Source organism: Danio rerio, chromosome 2, assembly GCF_052040795.2.
Source record: "Danio rerio strain M-AB ecotype USA chromosome 2, GRCz13ab, whole genome shotgun sequence".
Taxonomy (NCBI): domain Eukaryota; kingdom Metazoa; phylum Chordata; class Actinopteri; order Cypriniformes; family Danionidae; genus Danio; species Danio rerio.
The window spans coordinates 35710711-35726015 of record NC_141022.1 but is presented as its reverse complement, the minus strand read 5'-3'; the positions used below and the strand labels follow the sequence as shown (position 1 = coordinate 35726015).

At 34.8% G+C, this 15305-nt stretch overlaps 1 protein-coding gene across 55 annotated transcripts in view; it reads left to right on the top strand.

Moving 5' to 3' along the window:
* The first annotated feature begins 2456 nt into the window (after positions 1 to 2456).
* Positions 2457 to 15305, top strand: part of ubtfl (upstream binding transcription factor, like) — a 29824-nt gene continuing 16975 nt past the window's right edge. For 24 of the 55 annotated variants that reach the window (XM_087239102.1, XM_087239100.1, XM_087239080.1 and 21 more), the window contains exons 1-10: positions 2457 to 2607; positions 5203 to 5310; positions 7274 to 7455; positions 9172 to 9255; positions 9367 to 9522; positions 11043 to 11107; positions 11189 to 11309; positions 11450 to 11560; positions 14650 to 14777; positions 14977 to 15118. In XM_087239102.1, the coding sequence (XP_087095228.1) occupies positions 5253 to 5310; positions 7274 to 7455; positions 9172 to 9255; positions 9367 to 9522; positions 11043 to 11107; positions 11189 to 11309; positions 11450 to 11560; positions 14650 to 14777; positions 14977 to 15118 (1047 nt within the window). In that variant the 5' untranslated portion in view covers positions 2457 to 2607; positions 5203 to 5252. Of the gene's footprint in view, positions 3152 to 3264; positions 3613 to 3832; positions 3995 to 5202; positions 5311 to 7273; positions 7456 to 9171; positions 9256 to 9366; positions 9523 to 11042; positions 11108 to 11188; positions 11310 to 11449; positions 11561 to 14649; positions 14778 to 14976; positions 15119 to 15305 lie in introns of those variants that run through there. The other 31 variants (XM_087239103.1, XM_087239101.1, XM_087239081.1 and 28 more) reach the window with 7 other exon arrangements.

Here is a 15305-nt window from a genome sequence, read left to right as displayed (position 1 = left end):
CAGAAAGCAAACAAAGCAACATCCTATGACAATTTACAGGTAAAAGTGAGTCTGCAGTACACGTGTAAGATGGTAATATTTGTTTTGTTCCATCAAAGTCAAGTTAAATTGAACACTTTTTAAGACCATTATGATTGTACTGTTAGACTCATACAGGGCTAAAGGCAGAGGAATTTTTTGAATGGCAAAGATGGAATAGATATTAATTTGCCCTATTGAAAAACATTATAAATTTAATACATTTAATTATACAATAATTATTTAATAATAAAATAATAATATTTTAGATCATTGTTAACAAAATATTGTGTCAAAAAAGCAAGCTCTAGCTGTAAACATACACTTTTTTCAATTTAACCTTGTTCAAAAATAAAAGTAGACAAATGTTTTAAAAACTATAATGTATGCAAACATTTATAAACTAAATTTATGCACAACAGTCTGTCCAGGTCAGCTACTTCAGCAGTAAAGACATGGAGAATGTTGTTGTAAGGAAAATAATTCAACCCTTGTGTTAAATAGAGTTCAAAAGTGCGATCTTAAATAAAGAGTTAGGTTTTATTGAGATGTATTGTTGGTGAATGTATGGGTGTTAATGGCCAGATATACATGAACAAAGGCAAATGAAGACCTGTTTAAAAAAGATTTATGACCTACAACACAATATTTCAGTACATTTAACTTTTAAAGGCCTCTGTTTTAAAATTGAAGACATTTTAAGACCCTGTGGATACCCAGTGTATAAATGCATTAATAATATTTCTGTATGTCAGTGTCAATAGCCTGGTGGTTAAGTATGCCGATATAAAGCACCAAGGTGCTCACGGTGACATTAGTTTGATTCCTGGCTCGAGGTCCTATGCTGATCCTTCCCCTCTCTCTGCTCCCAATGCTTTCCTGTCTGTCCTTCAGTGTCCTATCACATTAAAGATTAATATCACATTTAATAATAATATTTCTGTATCATTCAGAGCATTCTTTCAAAAAAAAAAATCTACATTTATGAAAATAAAGAAAGTGATCATTTGTTGTTGTGATTGAATATCTGGTTTATATCTTGTCCAGCAAATACAGCTTTAATTGAAAATCAAACTTTTTGAATACATGGTGCCTTATTCGTTATTTAATGTACTAAATATGTCAGTGTTAGTGGTGTTGTCATTAATACTTTACAGAATCATTTCTCTAACACATAATAAATCTTTAATCCAGAGAAACACTAGTTTTAAGCAATCTCCTAATATTAGTTGTGTATATTACTCCTAATTAATATATGAATATATAACATCCTAATAAAAAGAACAACAGGAGTGTTGGAAGTCTGAGCAAGATCTTTTCTTTAAAGTACAATCAAAAGTGTTAAACCTGAATTAAACTGCTCCTGTTACCTTTTATTTATCTATAGCTGATGATAGAGGTTATATGGGTTACTCAGAGTCGGAGTGAGTGACAGTGATGACAGAATTTTCTCTTTGGTGTGAACTACCCTTTTAATTTGAATGAGGTTTATTTTCAGGTCTTCTACACCAACATGAAAGCTGTATAATATATATATATATATATAGGCTATATATATATATATATATATATATATATATATATATATATATATATATATATATATATATATATATATTTGTTTTCGTCAGCGATGAGTGTGTGTTCAGCATGTCATCATCTATTCTCTCTGGTCTGGTCAGCCTGTGAGTGGGTTGAGTCAATCACTGCTGTCTCCTCCTTTCCTCGTGCCATTGGTCAGTTCCACATAAAGAAATCTCGTGACGATTGTGTACAATCAGAGGCTGAGAGGCCGAGATTCTGTCAATGGCATTTTCACTCAGACTGAGAGAAACCTCCTCACTGACACTGATGTTCAGGCGATGGAAATCACTCAAGCACAAGCAGACGTCGGTCTGCCTCGTCTCTGCCAACACATCAGTTTCAAATCAAAATGGGGACAAACTCAACAGACTGATTAACAGCGAGTATTTGGGGGCCGCAGAGGCGAGATCTGTGGAGCGCGGAGGCCGAGCGCGGCTCCGCGGCGGAGGGATGAACGTGGGCATCCAAACTAATCGCTTTAGCACTTCAAGACTTTGCAAAGCTGGCGGAGAGTCCGGCTCTTTTACATGGGAACAGGCTGATATTTATGTCCCGCTAAATGCCCTGCCATAAAAAGACAGCTCTGGAATAATTACGAACTAATATTAACGCAGTTTATTTATTGTTAACGTTATATGCATACACGGCCAATTTTTCTGCTTTGCTGTAAGAGCGTGTAAAGCTTGATAAAGAAGCGCTTTAAAATGCTGAAAAATTTAAAAACAAATACCCAGTTTCATTTAGAAATGTATCATAATGTTAAAAATAAATATTATTTCAAGTTTCAGCCTCCGCCTTTTTTCTCGCATGTTTTCCCTCGGAGTTCCTCCCCCTGCGGCGCTGGGCGGAGTTTCATACCGAACCAGACGCTCCTTTTGTCGGATTCGTTTCGACCTGACTCCCCGGGGTTTACGGCTAAAAAACAGGCACTTAAACACAGTAAAACCGTTTAACACGTATAAATCGCTAATCTGCAAACGCGTCCGTGACGGAATATTGAAAAAGGTAAGCGATTTGATGATTTTTGAGGCCGTTTTGAACGGTTTTCAATTTGCTCGTCCCCGAGTCTTTGTAACATTCATGGCGGCTCTGCAGTGAGGGCTCTGGGGCGAGGGAAGGCACAAGCGCCCGCTCATACCTCTATTTTTGATTCTGATTCACCGAAACATGGTATTTTTTAACATGTGGCCAGAATTACACATTTAGGAGTTTAACCTGATAACAAAATGTATTTTAAAGCGAAATTGCATTTTTTGAAATTATCACAATCTCTGCAAAACAAACAAAATGTGCATGTATATACTGTCAAAATTTCGGTAAGGAGGTTACTGATATGCCTAAATCAAGACATCAGTTGGCATATTTAATCGTCGTAAGCGTTATTGCTCGCACTTTTTCCAGCAGCTCGCTCGCTCGCTCGATGAGGCATTCGTGCCAGCGGAAGCTGCGTGGTGACTCCTGCCGGAATAAAGACGCCATTACTGGGGTTGCAACAAACTAACGGTCGGTGTGCTACAGGAAACATATTTTAAATGTATTTATTTAATAGGTAAGAGTGAGCTTTAAACGAGTCATTAAAGTAAATACGCAGACGCTTTTTATTAGCCGTATATTTTTAAAATAATCGGAATGCATTTTTGACAGTTTAACGTAACTTACTTTGCCTAACGTTAAGTTACTTCTGTCAAAAAGTGCTTGGAAGTCCATTACCTTGAACATAATGCGACTACAATATGCTGTCAGTTAACAGCAAGACCGAGAAACTGCAGAAAGAAGACTTTTTTCCCCGTGTTTTAGCTGTTTTGGCTCAGTTGACCTTGCGCGCGGGCGGGGATGACACTGTAACCGGGAAACCGGCGCCTCGTGCGGGCGCGCAGCGACGCCACAGCTCGAGAGAGACGCGGGCACGTGCGGGATGCTTCGGTGACACTTCCCGGTGATATTGCGGGTTAAATGACAGGACTTACCATACAATACAATACATTTGTGGTGTTGTCAAAATACATAAACGTAAGTTAGCGAGACATTTATTTATTTAATAAAAACGAAAACGTATCGCCTATTAAAATGTGAACTATCCACGAATAGGATATATTCAAACCAACAGCACATTCTTTAACACAAATGTATACACGCGTTGAATTGTAGGTAAAATGTTCTCTTCAGAAAATAAAACATCCGTAATATCATCAGTACTCGCCTATAAGTGCCGTAGTGGCAGCATGTAAACAGTGCGCGCTCGCGGAGAACGGAAGAAGAAACCCGAGGCTCCCGCGGCCACTGAAGCACTTGAACCGGGGTCTTGCTCGTCTTCATATCGCTGGTCGTGGTTATATAATCCCAGATGAAAGTCTTCACTTTCAGTCCTCGCCAAGATGACCCCGGACATCATGTACGTGCGTTCCTCTCGCATCCTCAGATCGTGGATTTAATCGGTCAGGATGCCCGGCCGGTTGTCGGACCTTTCTGAATGTTTGACTTTGCCATTCGCTATAGACGAACACAGATGAGAGTCGGTGGTTATTTCACAAATAGGCGTTGTAAATGTGCAGTTATGGCATCGTTTTGATGTCTTTTCCCAGCTCTCCGCCGCCGCTGGTGCGCTGGTATGGCTTCTGCGTAATGACGCGTCCGTTTTGAGGTGGTCCAGAGGCGGGGCATCATTTAGGCACATGCTCCTCTGGGTGGCACTGATGACTTTCAGTGCATTTCATTAATGTTATCACAATTAGACCACCATTCACAAAATTAAACCAGGGTCTGTTATGTCACTGTGCTCTCTTATGTTTCATTAAATTATATTGTGCCTGTGTTGTTCTTGGTAGCCCAACTAAAACAAAGAAACAAACAACAACAACAACAAAAAACTAATAATTACTAATATAATATGACAGATTTTAGGGTTAGTAGAACCGTAATTTAACACTGTTCTAACATTAATCAAGTGTTAGTTTTTGGTTTATTCTTATGTTACCCTAATGTTACTCTAACATTCGCTTTCATTGATGGTGTGGGTGCATTCTGACAATAAGATCTATATACACAAAGATTTTAAAATGAAGTTAAAGTAAATGAAAGTGATACTAATATTTCATAACATAAATATATACTAATATATAATGTAATTTATATATATAATAAGTTATGTGATAATTTATTGTATAGTTACAAGAAACAAACAGATAAACTTGTAATATATATATATATATATGTTTATTATAGGCCTAATTATTCTAAACAGTCGTAAGATACTTTGGATCTTATTTTATATATAAATTTAGATGTTTGTGATAATTTAATTTACAATAATTTATAAAATGTATATTTAATGCATTAATCAAATTAAATTCACTCATAAACATATTTGATTGCATTTAATACTACATTATAAATCATTTATAATATAACTATGTAATGATGAATGAAAACATAACAAAACCTGTAAATACTGCTTTGACTGCTCTGCCAAAAATCTGATTTGTGTTAATTAAGAATAGCTTTTGTTAAACATTAGCATAAATGTTGAAACTGATTAGCAAATGTAATAGTCTTTATTTGCAGCCTGACTTTGAAAGGTTTTTGCTCTCGTTTTCTCTGCAGCCACTTGGCCAGTGAAGTGTCAAGGTGGAGCTTTGGTGAACTCTGTCATCATGAATGGCAGCACCAGTGTGTCTGGCAGCCAGACTGGACGTATTAAAATTGAGTCAGGTATGCTGTCTGATGCACATATTCACACAATACCCCAGTTATATTGCCTCTGTCAACATTAAAGAGAGACTTCACCCCATATGAAAATTTACTTTCAAGTCATCCTAACTTAGTTTCTCTTTTCTGGTGAACACAAAAGAAGATATTTTGAAGAATGTTGGAAACCTTTTTCTGTTGACATCCATTGTAGTAGGGCTGGGCAATTTGGCCTGAAATCAAAATTAATTTAACATTTTAACTTGATTACAATTAATGAATGATTATTTGTTTATTTTTTGCCCTCATGGTTTACAAACAAGTTTTGAACAGTAAAAATGCTCTCTTTGAACGAAGAGTGCCTTACTTGATTTTAAAATAATTGAAGGAAACACACATCTGCTGTCTACTATCTATGATTATTTATTAAACATTTACGCTGCGCAAATGAAATTAAAACACACATTGCCTAAAATCACCAGTCACCAACATTCACCTTTTTTCTTATAAAAAAGTGAAAATAAATAACTTAAAATATTTTTATTTCATATTAAAAGCATAAAGTAAAAGCATCACTTCTAAATAAATTAACTCTTGTATATGCTGTAAATAAATTCTTCTGTAAAAAATATTTTCATGTAACTAATAATTTTAATGTGATCGAAAATAGGCCATATCAAAGCATCTCTGGTGCAGCGTCCAATCATTGTGTTTTGTGAGTGTTTTGTTTTTTCTGAATGCTACTTTAATGTTCAAGCAGCTCAAACTTGCTCATTTGGAGAGAGGAACCAGTGGATGTGCAACAACTTTAATCATAAATTAACACAAAGCAAAAGTTTGCATCTGGAGCTCCTCCACAGGACTGGGACTGGACACTCTTGCAAACACTCTCTTCAATGGGCTCGCTGCTCTCCCTGCTGCCCATTATCATCACCACTATCAAGTCGACCAATCATAGAGCTTAATCTACACGTCGTCACAATGTGTGGTTACTTTTTTTGTGCACCTAAGGGTCGGCGTCAGCCATGGTGAGGTGTATAGACCGCAGAAGTAAGAAACAGAGTGGGGTCACGTGACTCCACACGCAGTATGGAAAGTAATTAAAATAATCGATTATAGGCTCAATGTCGATTTCAATTATTTTTCGATTAATTCCCCAGCCCTACATAAAGGAAAAAGTACTATGAAAGTCAATAGTTACAAATTTCCAATATAATTTAAATTAAAATTTTATTTGTCTCATACATGGTAATACACAGTACAATATGCAGTGAAAATCGACTGCAAGTGACCTAAAAACAAAAGGCTATCAATTATAAATAAATTATGAAATAAAATAAGAAATCTAAATTATAGCTATATAAAATATTGTAAAACTATAAACATGGAAGATACAGCTATAGAAAATTATGTGTACATACAGTGAATGTTGGTAAAATGTTTTGGTGCATTTTAGCAAAATGGATTTATTGAGCGGATATATTAAAATAATATTTTAGTCGCTGAATATCTTTTTAAACAGAAAGATAATACATTTAAATTTATGCAAAATATTGCAAAAAAATGGTAAACTACAAAATTTCAACAAAATTTTATATATTTTAGTTTCTCTTGATTTTTCTTTCCCTTTTTAAAAATGCTTATTTATTATTTTGTCCTAAAATATAAATTTGGGCCACAATTCTTTTGGACTTTGATCTCCAGTTTTTTGTTAGATTAGCTCCAGATTTGGCTTCAGTACTGCCTAAGCGCATGTATACGGTATGCATAAATATATGATTGTAAAGCTTCCTATAGAAAATATTAATTTAGAAGAGAGATTTGTGAGGGGTCTACTCATATATGCTGAGCACTGTATATCCACACTATGTACAGTGAAAAAAATAACTCAATTGACGTAGAATTTAAATAGAAATGTCCAAAATATTCTTCAAAATATTTTCTTTTGTGTTTTGCAAGCTCGGCTCACATGTAATGTCCGTTTTAGTTGCCGATACATGGAGCAAAGAGGACTGTCTGATGCTGCTGGAGAGGATACGCAGTCTGCTACCTGATGGAGACACAATGAAGTATAAAACCACAGAGTCCCATTTTGACTGGGAGAAGGTGGGCTTTGGGGGCTTCTCTGGAGACATGTGTAAGCAGAAATGGCAGAAAGTTTCCACAGAGGTGAGCCAGATCCTTGTGAGCTTAAGCCAGGGGTCACCAATCTCGTTCCTGGAGAGCCGGTGTCCCTGCAGGGTTTAGCACCAACTCGCCTCAACACACCTGCCTGGATGTTTCAAGTATACCTAGTAAGAGCTTGATTAGCTTGTTCAGGTGTGTTTGATTAGGCTTGGAGCTAAAACCTGCAGGACACCGGTCCTCCAGGAACAAGTTTGGTGACCACTGGCTTAAGCAATAATGCTCCTGTTTTCCAAATAATGCTGATAGAACTTAATATTAAAGTCATATTTAAATTTATTTTTATTTATTTATTTTCCTGTTGTGTTACAAAGTTCACCCAAAAAGGAAAATGCTGTCATTATTTACTCACCCTCATTGAATCTGATTCATTAAGAAACTGTTTTTCTAATTAACATGTTAGACTGTGATAAATTATGGGTTCCACACAATCATTTTTTGTGTTGGAACAACATGAAGGAATTAAGTTAGTTTTTACAAATTTAAGTGGATGGAGCACACAACAAAAAAGTGTCCTCCCCAAAAAACCTCAAGAATTGTGTTTTTTAAGCTCACTTTAAAGGTGCTGTATGTAAGTTTTTGACTGTTCTAAAGCATATAAAAACTGTAATATGTTTTCAGATATTTAATAAACATGCCAAGTGAATATTGTTATTTATCTAAAAAACAATGCTGAAGTCAGATATTCTGCATTGAAAATATGTTTTCTTGCCGGAACGCTGTCTTTGTTTTGGTCTCTTTAACTCGTCCAAAACTAGTTTAGCCAATTATATTTCAGCACCCCAAGTTGCCTTGGTGGAAACAATGTATTTCATTCATTCAGTCATGAAGACTCTCAAAGTATGTGTCTGTGACCAAAATGCGACCTCCGGTGGATGGTGGAAGACTCTGAAATGAGACAGATTTAGAGTTCTACATGAAGTTATTAATTATCAAATAATACAAATATTACAAACGTGAGCATTAGGTGAGCAGGTTACATTGTAACCGCATGTTCTAACAACACGCTACATGATGAAATTTGCAGTTATACGCAACTTGGCTGTTTGCACAAGATGAAACACGACAGAAATTTAAATAAAGCCATTCAGAAGCACAGAATAGTGCACTTACTGCACTCCAAAAAGAAAAAAAAAAGGTTTATAATCCAATTAATACATATTAAACCTCTTAAACATTGTTAAATGTACATATTGAATCACTGATATGTGTTAGTTTGCACTAAGTCACAGTTCTAGAATTCAAGTTCAAATGGTTTATTTTATTTTCAAGATCTGAGGTGAACTATCTGGTGCTGCGTTCAGCATATGACAACAAATGTCTTCTGAAATGGCATTCAAACTCACATTGTTAGCGTTTAACACTGAATAACGCACATGAGGTTTACTTGAGGTGATCATTGTTTTTTTTTTTCAATCTGGCAACCTGCGCTTGCGTGTTTTGAACCAGGCATGTTCAACCACCGGATGTCAAACGTACATACTGCACCTTCAAATAAGTCATTTTAACAAACAGCAAACATCCTTTTTCGAGTGTAGAAAAAGTACTGTATTTCTTTCTACCATCAAAGTCTTAGGTTACTGTTTTCTAACACTCAATTTTTTCTAAAAAAAAAAAAGAAAAGAAAGTCATAAAAGGTGACTCGAGTATGATGAGTCAGTTGTTTGCATTGAATAAGTTGTAACCATTTTTACACCTCAGGTGCGTAAATACAGAACGATGACAGAGCTCATTGTCGATGCTATCGAATATGTGAAGAATCCTTATAAGGGGAAAAAATTGAAGGTAAGAATGCAAAAAATATGTTTTTTATCCTAACATTTCATGTTGTACCTTGCAATGTCAACCAACAGAGCAATTTTCATAGTGCTGTTTATGCCTTTTTCCCTGTTTTAGACGCATCCAGACTTTCCGAAGAAACCTCTCACTCCCTACTTTCGCTTCTTTATGGAGAAGCGTGCCAAGTATGCAAAAATCCACCCTGAGATGAGCAATTTGGATCTCACCAAGATTCTGTCCAAAAAATACAAAGAGCTTCCTGAAAAGAAAAAGGTTAGTTTTTTTTGTGGGAAGTTGACATTAAATACATTTCACAAGTTTAATTCATACCCCTACATACATTTAGTATGTTGTTATAGTTGAAACCTTTAAGTCTTTAGCTAAATTTATGAAGTATTTATACATTTTATTTATGTATAATTTATTAAATGGCATTTGTCCTCGCATTATTAGATTTTGCATAAACTGCTTGAAAATAGAATTTTGTTGCTTTGTTATATAATCGTATCTTTCTAAATTAGTAATTATTATTAACTATTTAAAGAAAAATAAATAAATCTCTTTGCTTTAGGATAAAATTTAAACTCTGGAGTTTCCACATGTGCCTGTAGCGTGACCTTTTTCATCTGCACCGCACCCTTTGAATTTAACATGTAAAAGAATTTCAGATTAAACATGATATACTTGATATGCAAGAATAAAATAATGAATAGTATGTGATTTAATATGATGAAGTATTTATATGTGTTTTATAATTTGCCACACTTGTAAAGTTTTGGAAAACTTTAAAAACTCACATGGAAGTGCTTGAAAAGTGCTTATATTTCACTTTGAAAAAGGTGTAAGAAACCTGTAAATGCTTAAAAAAGGAACTACTTTAATTTAATTTGTCTTTTTTTTAATGAAACTCAAACTATGAAACTACTAAATTGTTATTATAGTTAATTTGCTTTGTTGCAGGACGATTTAAAGGGATAGTTCACCTAAATATGAATATTTCCTCCTCACACTAAAGTGGTTCTAAACTTTTATGTTTATTTTCCCTCTATTAAACACAAGTTCTAAAGAGTCTTGGAAAAAAACAGACATTGATATACATAGTAGGAGCAAAAAATATATACTTTTTAAATTTTTATCGCTCTCAAAATTATAGTTAATATATATATATATATATATATATATATATATATATATATATATATATATATATATATATATATATTAGGAAGTTTTTTTAACACATTTCTAAACATAATAGTTTTAATAACTTATCTGCAGCTCATCATCATCATCATCATCATCATATATATATTTATATATTTATATTGAACTATTATTTTGAGGACGGTGTCAAAAGCTCAGTTTTGGTTGGCCAAAAATTCGTTTATCCATTTTCTTACACTAAATCAAAAAATGAAAATGGAGCCAAAATCTTGTTTTTTTTTTTCATGAGCAAAATAAGAGCCAAAAAACAGCTGTTTTCTTAGTTTTTCTTTTTTTGTCTAAAAACAAATAGGAAATGGATGGAAGACACCCTGATTTAACTGTTTGACAACTATCTATCCCATTAAATGTCAAATTGTGGCAATGCATTTTAACAATAGCAACAGAAATTTAACTTAAATTCTTAAAATTAAATAGAAGTGCTGTTTATTTATTCAAATAAAGTGATTTCATTTGTGTAATTTCCTTCTTTTTAAAGACTTAAGCCTTGTTTCTGTCATAAGTAATATGCATATAAGTATTGCTTGTTAATGCCATCTGTTGTTCTTTGGAAATTGCACTTTTGTCAGCTCAAGTACATTCAAGAGTTCCAGAGAGAGAAAGAGTCTTTTGAGAAGAACATGGCACGATTCAAGTCAGTGTCTACTTTCCTTCATACGCAAATACCTTATTTTTTATTATTGGTGATTCAGTGAGGAGCTTCTATTGATTTTAGGGAGGACCACCCAGATTTAATAGAGGAGAGGAAGAAGTCAGACCTCCCAGAGAAGCCCAAGACCCCTCAGCAGCTGTGGTACAACCATGAAAAGAAGACCTACATGAAAATCCACCCCGAGGTAAAAGAGTTTGGCAGGGGAAAACACCCTAGTGGTCATATGCTCTCTTGTTTTGGCTATGCAACATACAATGAGCCTTTCAGTCATTTCTGTAAGTTTTTGCTTATTTTTGAAAGGATTTGTATGTTTGATACTTGTAGGTGAGCCAGAAGGAGCTGAAGGAAGCGTTACGCAGACAGTGGTCTCAGTTATCAGACAAAAAGAGGCTGAAATGGATCAGCAAAGCTCTAGAGCTGCAGAAACATTATGAGGTATGATTTTTTGTTGGTGTCATAAAATCTCTATTTACACCATGTACATTTCAGGCATTGTCTATTCATTCCTTAAACTGGAATGACATGAAACAAATGTATAATTTATAGTTAACTGAATCCATAAAAACAATGCATATTTTCTGATAATGTCAAAGGGAGTGTTTAGCCGCTTTTCCACTCGTGCTGAATCGTTCTTTAAACAGAACTGTTCCATTCCGTGCCAAACCGGGCCAGACAGCACGGATACGGTTTCATTTTCCACTGTCGTGCTGCGACAAAGCTCTTTAAAACATTACACAAAACGCATCAGTAGTTGCCTTGGTAACGCAATGTAAACGGCTCCCTTTGTTCAATTAAAGTTAAATAAGAGCCGAAACTATTTTTTTTTTTTTTCATAAAAGCAAAAGCAACCATGTGACTAAACACTGTTATGCCGTTCTATCAAATAGGGGTGCTAAATGTGCACCCTTATTTATTTATATGTTGCGCAGCTCTGGCTAAATTTTATTTGGAGGGAAAATTACCAAAATGTAACGTGATGATTGAAAATAATTGAAGGGGAAATAAATAATATTTAAAATCTCTGAACATAACAGAAAAATAAACAATGATAAGACAACAATAATAGTGCATTGGCATTATAGTGGCTGAAATATAATTTTGGACAGGCCTTGTCAAAGGTGAGCAGGCACTTTCACTAATAAAAACACAGCACTTCAATTAATTCATTTTTAACAATTAATTAAATTACACTGCGTTTTTATATCAAAAGTTGATAATGATATAAAATATACTACATTTTGATGGTAAAATGAAACCAATTAAGCGCTGGTTGTTATTTGTTTTACTATTCAAACATTAAATAACGAATGCGGCAAGTGAAAAAAAAACGAATATGAAACAACACATATATTGCAGGATTTAAAGCATATAAAGCACTATTATATTTAGCAAAATGCTGCTCTATTATCTTTTTATTTTAATCATTTTATTTTTATTATAATAATTTTGTGTTCATAATTAACTAACAAGCTGTAGGCGAATTATTGCTAGACGTTTTAGAAAATATTTGCGTAGCTATATTAAAGATCACCACAAAAAAACAGAAACACAGAAACATGTTACATGCCTCATAAATGTCATATAACTTATGTAAAACTGAATCATATAATTCCCTATAGCTGAAATGATGAAAATTGCTCATTTTATTTTTATAAAACATTTGTCAAAACGTAGCTATTGATATTTTTTGAGTAAAAGCAATACTGACATTTAAGAATCCATATTTATTTAATTCATTCATTCTTTTGAATTGTTTATTAGTGCATATGCTATAACATAAATCATACAACAGTACCTTGGACAGTTACAGTGCCGCTCCGTAAAGCTTTCAAGCAAAGTCTTTTGGACGGCCGACATTACAACACGAACACGCTGTCCTTCAGGTGGTCTCGCCGGTATTACAAGCTGTCCTGGCTTTGAATTAAAAAGTGCAATTATTTCCTCGTTGTTAAAAGAGTCTGCAAGTTCGTGTTCCATGGATATAGTGATGTTGTTGTGGAATTTGGACATCGACGATGCAAAGCGTGACTTTATTCGCTTTATTCGCTTTATTCGATGCGCAGCAGGAAAAAAAAGTCAGCAGCGCAAGTCGCTGGCATGTCTCTCCCGGATCAGAGCGAGTTTTGTGCTGTGGAATACAGCGCTGCGTGCAATAAACTCACTTTCAGGCAGGCGAAGTAGGTCTGTATTCAAGTCAATAAAATAATAACTTTAATGAATAAAATATCTTCGTAAGAATGTGATGAGTTATTCACTTCTCTGCCAGAGACTACTCTATGGTTTAAAAACCCTTTTCAAACTGTATCGTTTAGACCTGGATCATTATTTTATATTAAATGTACTGCAGTTTATTGAGGATGTCTGATGACTAGCGTGCTTCTGCTGAGCCAGCTGTGGTAGCTTAGCAACCGAGTCGCGACGTCAACACAGAATCTGTCAGCACAGTTCAGCACGGTTGTCTAACCGTGCCGAGAATTCCGGGCCGAGAACGGTTTGTAATCGTGCCGCGCCGTTCCAGGCTCAGTGGAGAAACAACCGTAACCGTACCGAAGTGTTCTTAGAACGGTTTGGCACGATAGTGGAAAAGCAGCTTTTGATTTCAGTCCTAATAGGTGTTTGAATTATTGTTCAACTTTTGAAACCAGTAAGAGAGTTGACATTTTCCCCATTTCAAACTCAAGATGCTGATCTCAAACCAGTTACCACAAGGCATGTCTAAAACAGAATTATAGTTTTCTTATATTTTATTTTTCAAAAAGTGAATGAGAAATTCACTGAAATATTAATAATAGTAAAAACAAAATGACAATAGAGAAAATAGATGCTTTATGCAAATGTTTAATTTGGTAAACACAAAAACAATGAAAATTAGACATTAGAATTATTTCTTGATAATTAAATATGTGAGTTAGGTATAGAAATAGATATATTTTGAGTTTTTTAAATGAATATTTTCAAGACAAATGTTCCTAAATAACAATATTATCCGAACAGTAAATAATCAATATTACCTAGCTGCGTTACAGGAGAGCATTTGTAGCACCCTAATTTATTTGTAATTGCACCATCTATCGAATTGGAGAACCACATTGACTGCATTTCCAAGACCCTACGTTTATGGACCGAAAAAGGTGTGCTATTAAGGCAGTATTTTCTAGTGGGTCACACTAAAAACTGAACTACACTGTTCCAGTTACTATGACCATTTATGTGAAGCTGCTTTGACACAATCTACATTGTAAAAGCGCTATACAAATAAAGCTGAATTGAATTGAATATTTTCACCCAATTATACTTACTTACAGTTTTAGGGGTATTTAAAGGTTTACTACATGGTTGCTAAAACTTAGATGAATCAATCAGGTGGAAACGGCAATGGGTTTCGGCTGATCAATTGTGAACTGATCCCCAAAAAACTACATGTTAAACTCAGTTGGAACCATATGGAACTATGCTAATGGGATGAAATCTTTGTTTATTAGAGGGATTGGGTATTTTGTTCAAATATTGTTTTACTCATACAGGACACCATGAGAGCTTATATTGAAGCTCATCCAGATGCTAATTCAGATGAGCACGTCAAATCGGTCCTGACCAAGGCTGAACGGCAGCTTAAGGACAAGTTTGATGGCCGGCCAACCAAACCACCACCGTATGTTTCAAACCACTTACAGCCTTTGGTTTTCTTCTGAATTTCTTAATTTAGTTGTTTAGCATTGCTTATGCAAAATTATCTCCCAAAAACTTGGTCGTTATTCCAAGATTTGCTGCTGTTGACCATTTTAAAATTTTGGTTTATTATATTAGCAGTGTTTGCCATATATACAGTATTTTATGGTTGTGCTCTGCAGAAATGGCTATTCTCTATACTGTGCTGAACTAATGGTAAACATGAAGGACGTGCCAAGTACGGAGCGAATGGTGCTGTGCAGTAAACAGTGGAAGATGATGACCCAGAAAGAGAAGGACGCGTTCCAGAAAAGATGCGAACAGGTCTGCCAGAACCATCCACTCTTGATTGTTTAACCCAAAAAACTGAATAGCAAGTAATGTTCATTGAAAAAGGTTTCAGTGTTTGACTAGTAAATGCTGCTGGCCTCGGTTTTAGAAAGCAGATGGGCAATATAATATGTATGTGAATATTTATTGTATCTTCAGACCAAAAGTTTGGGATCAGAAG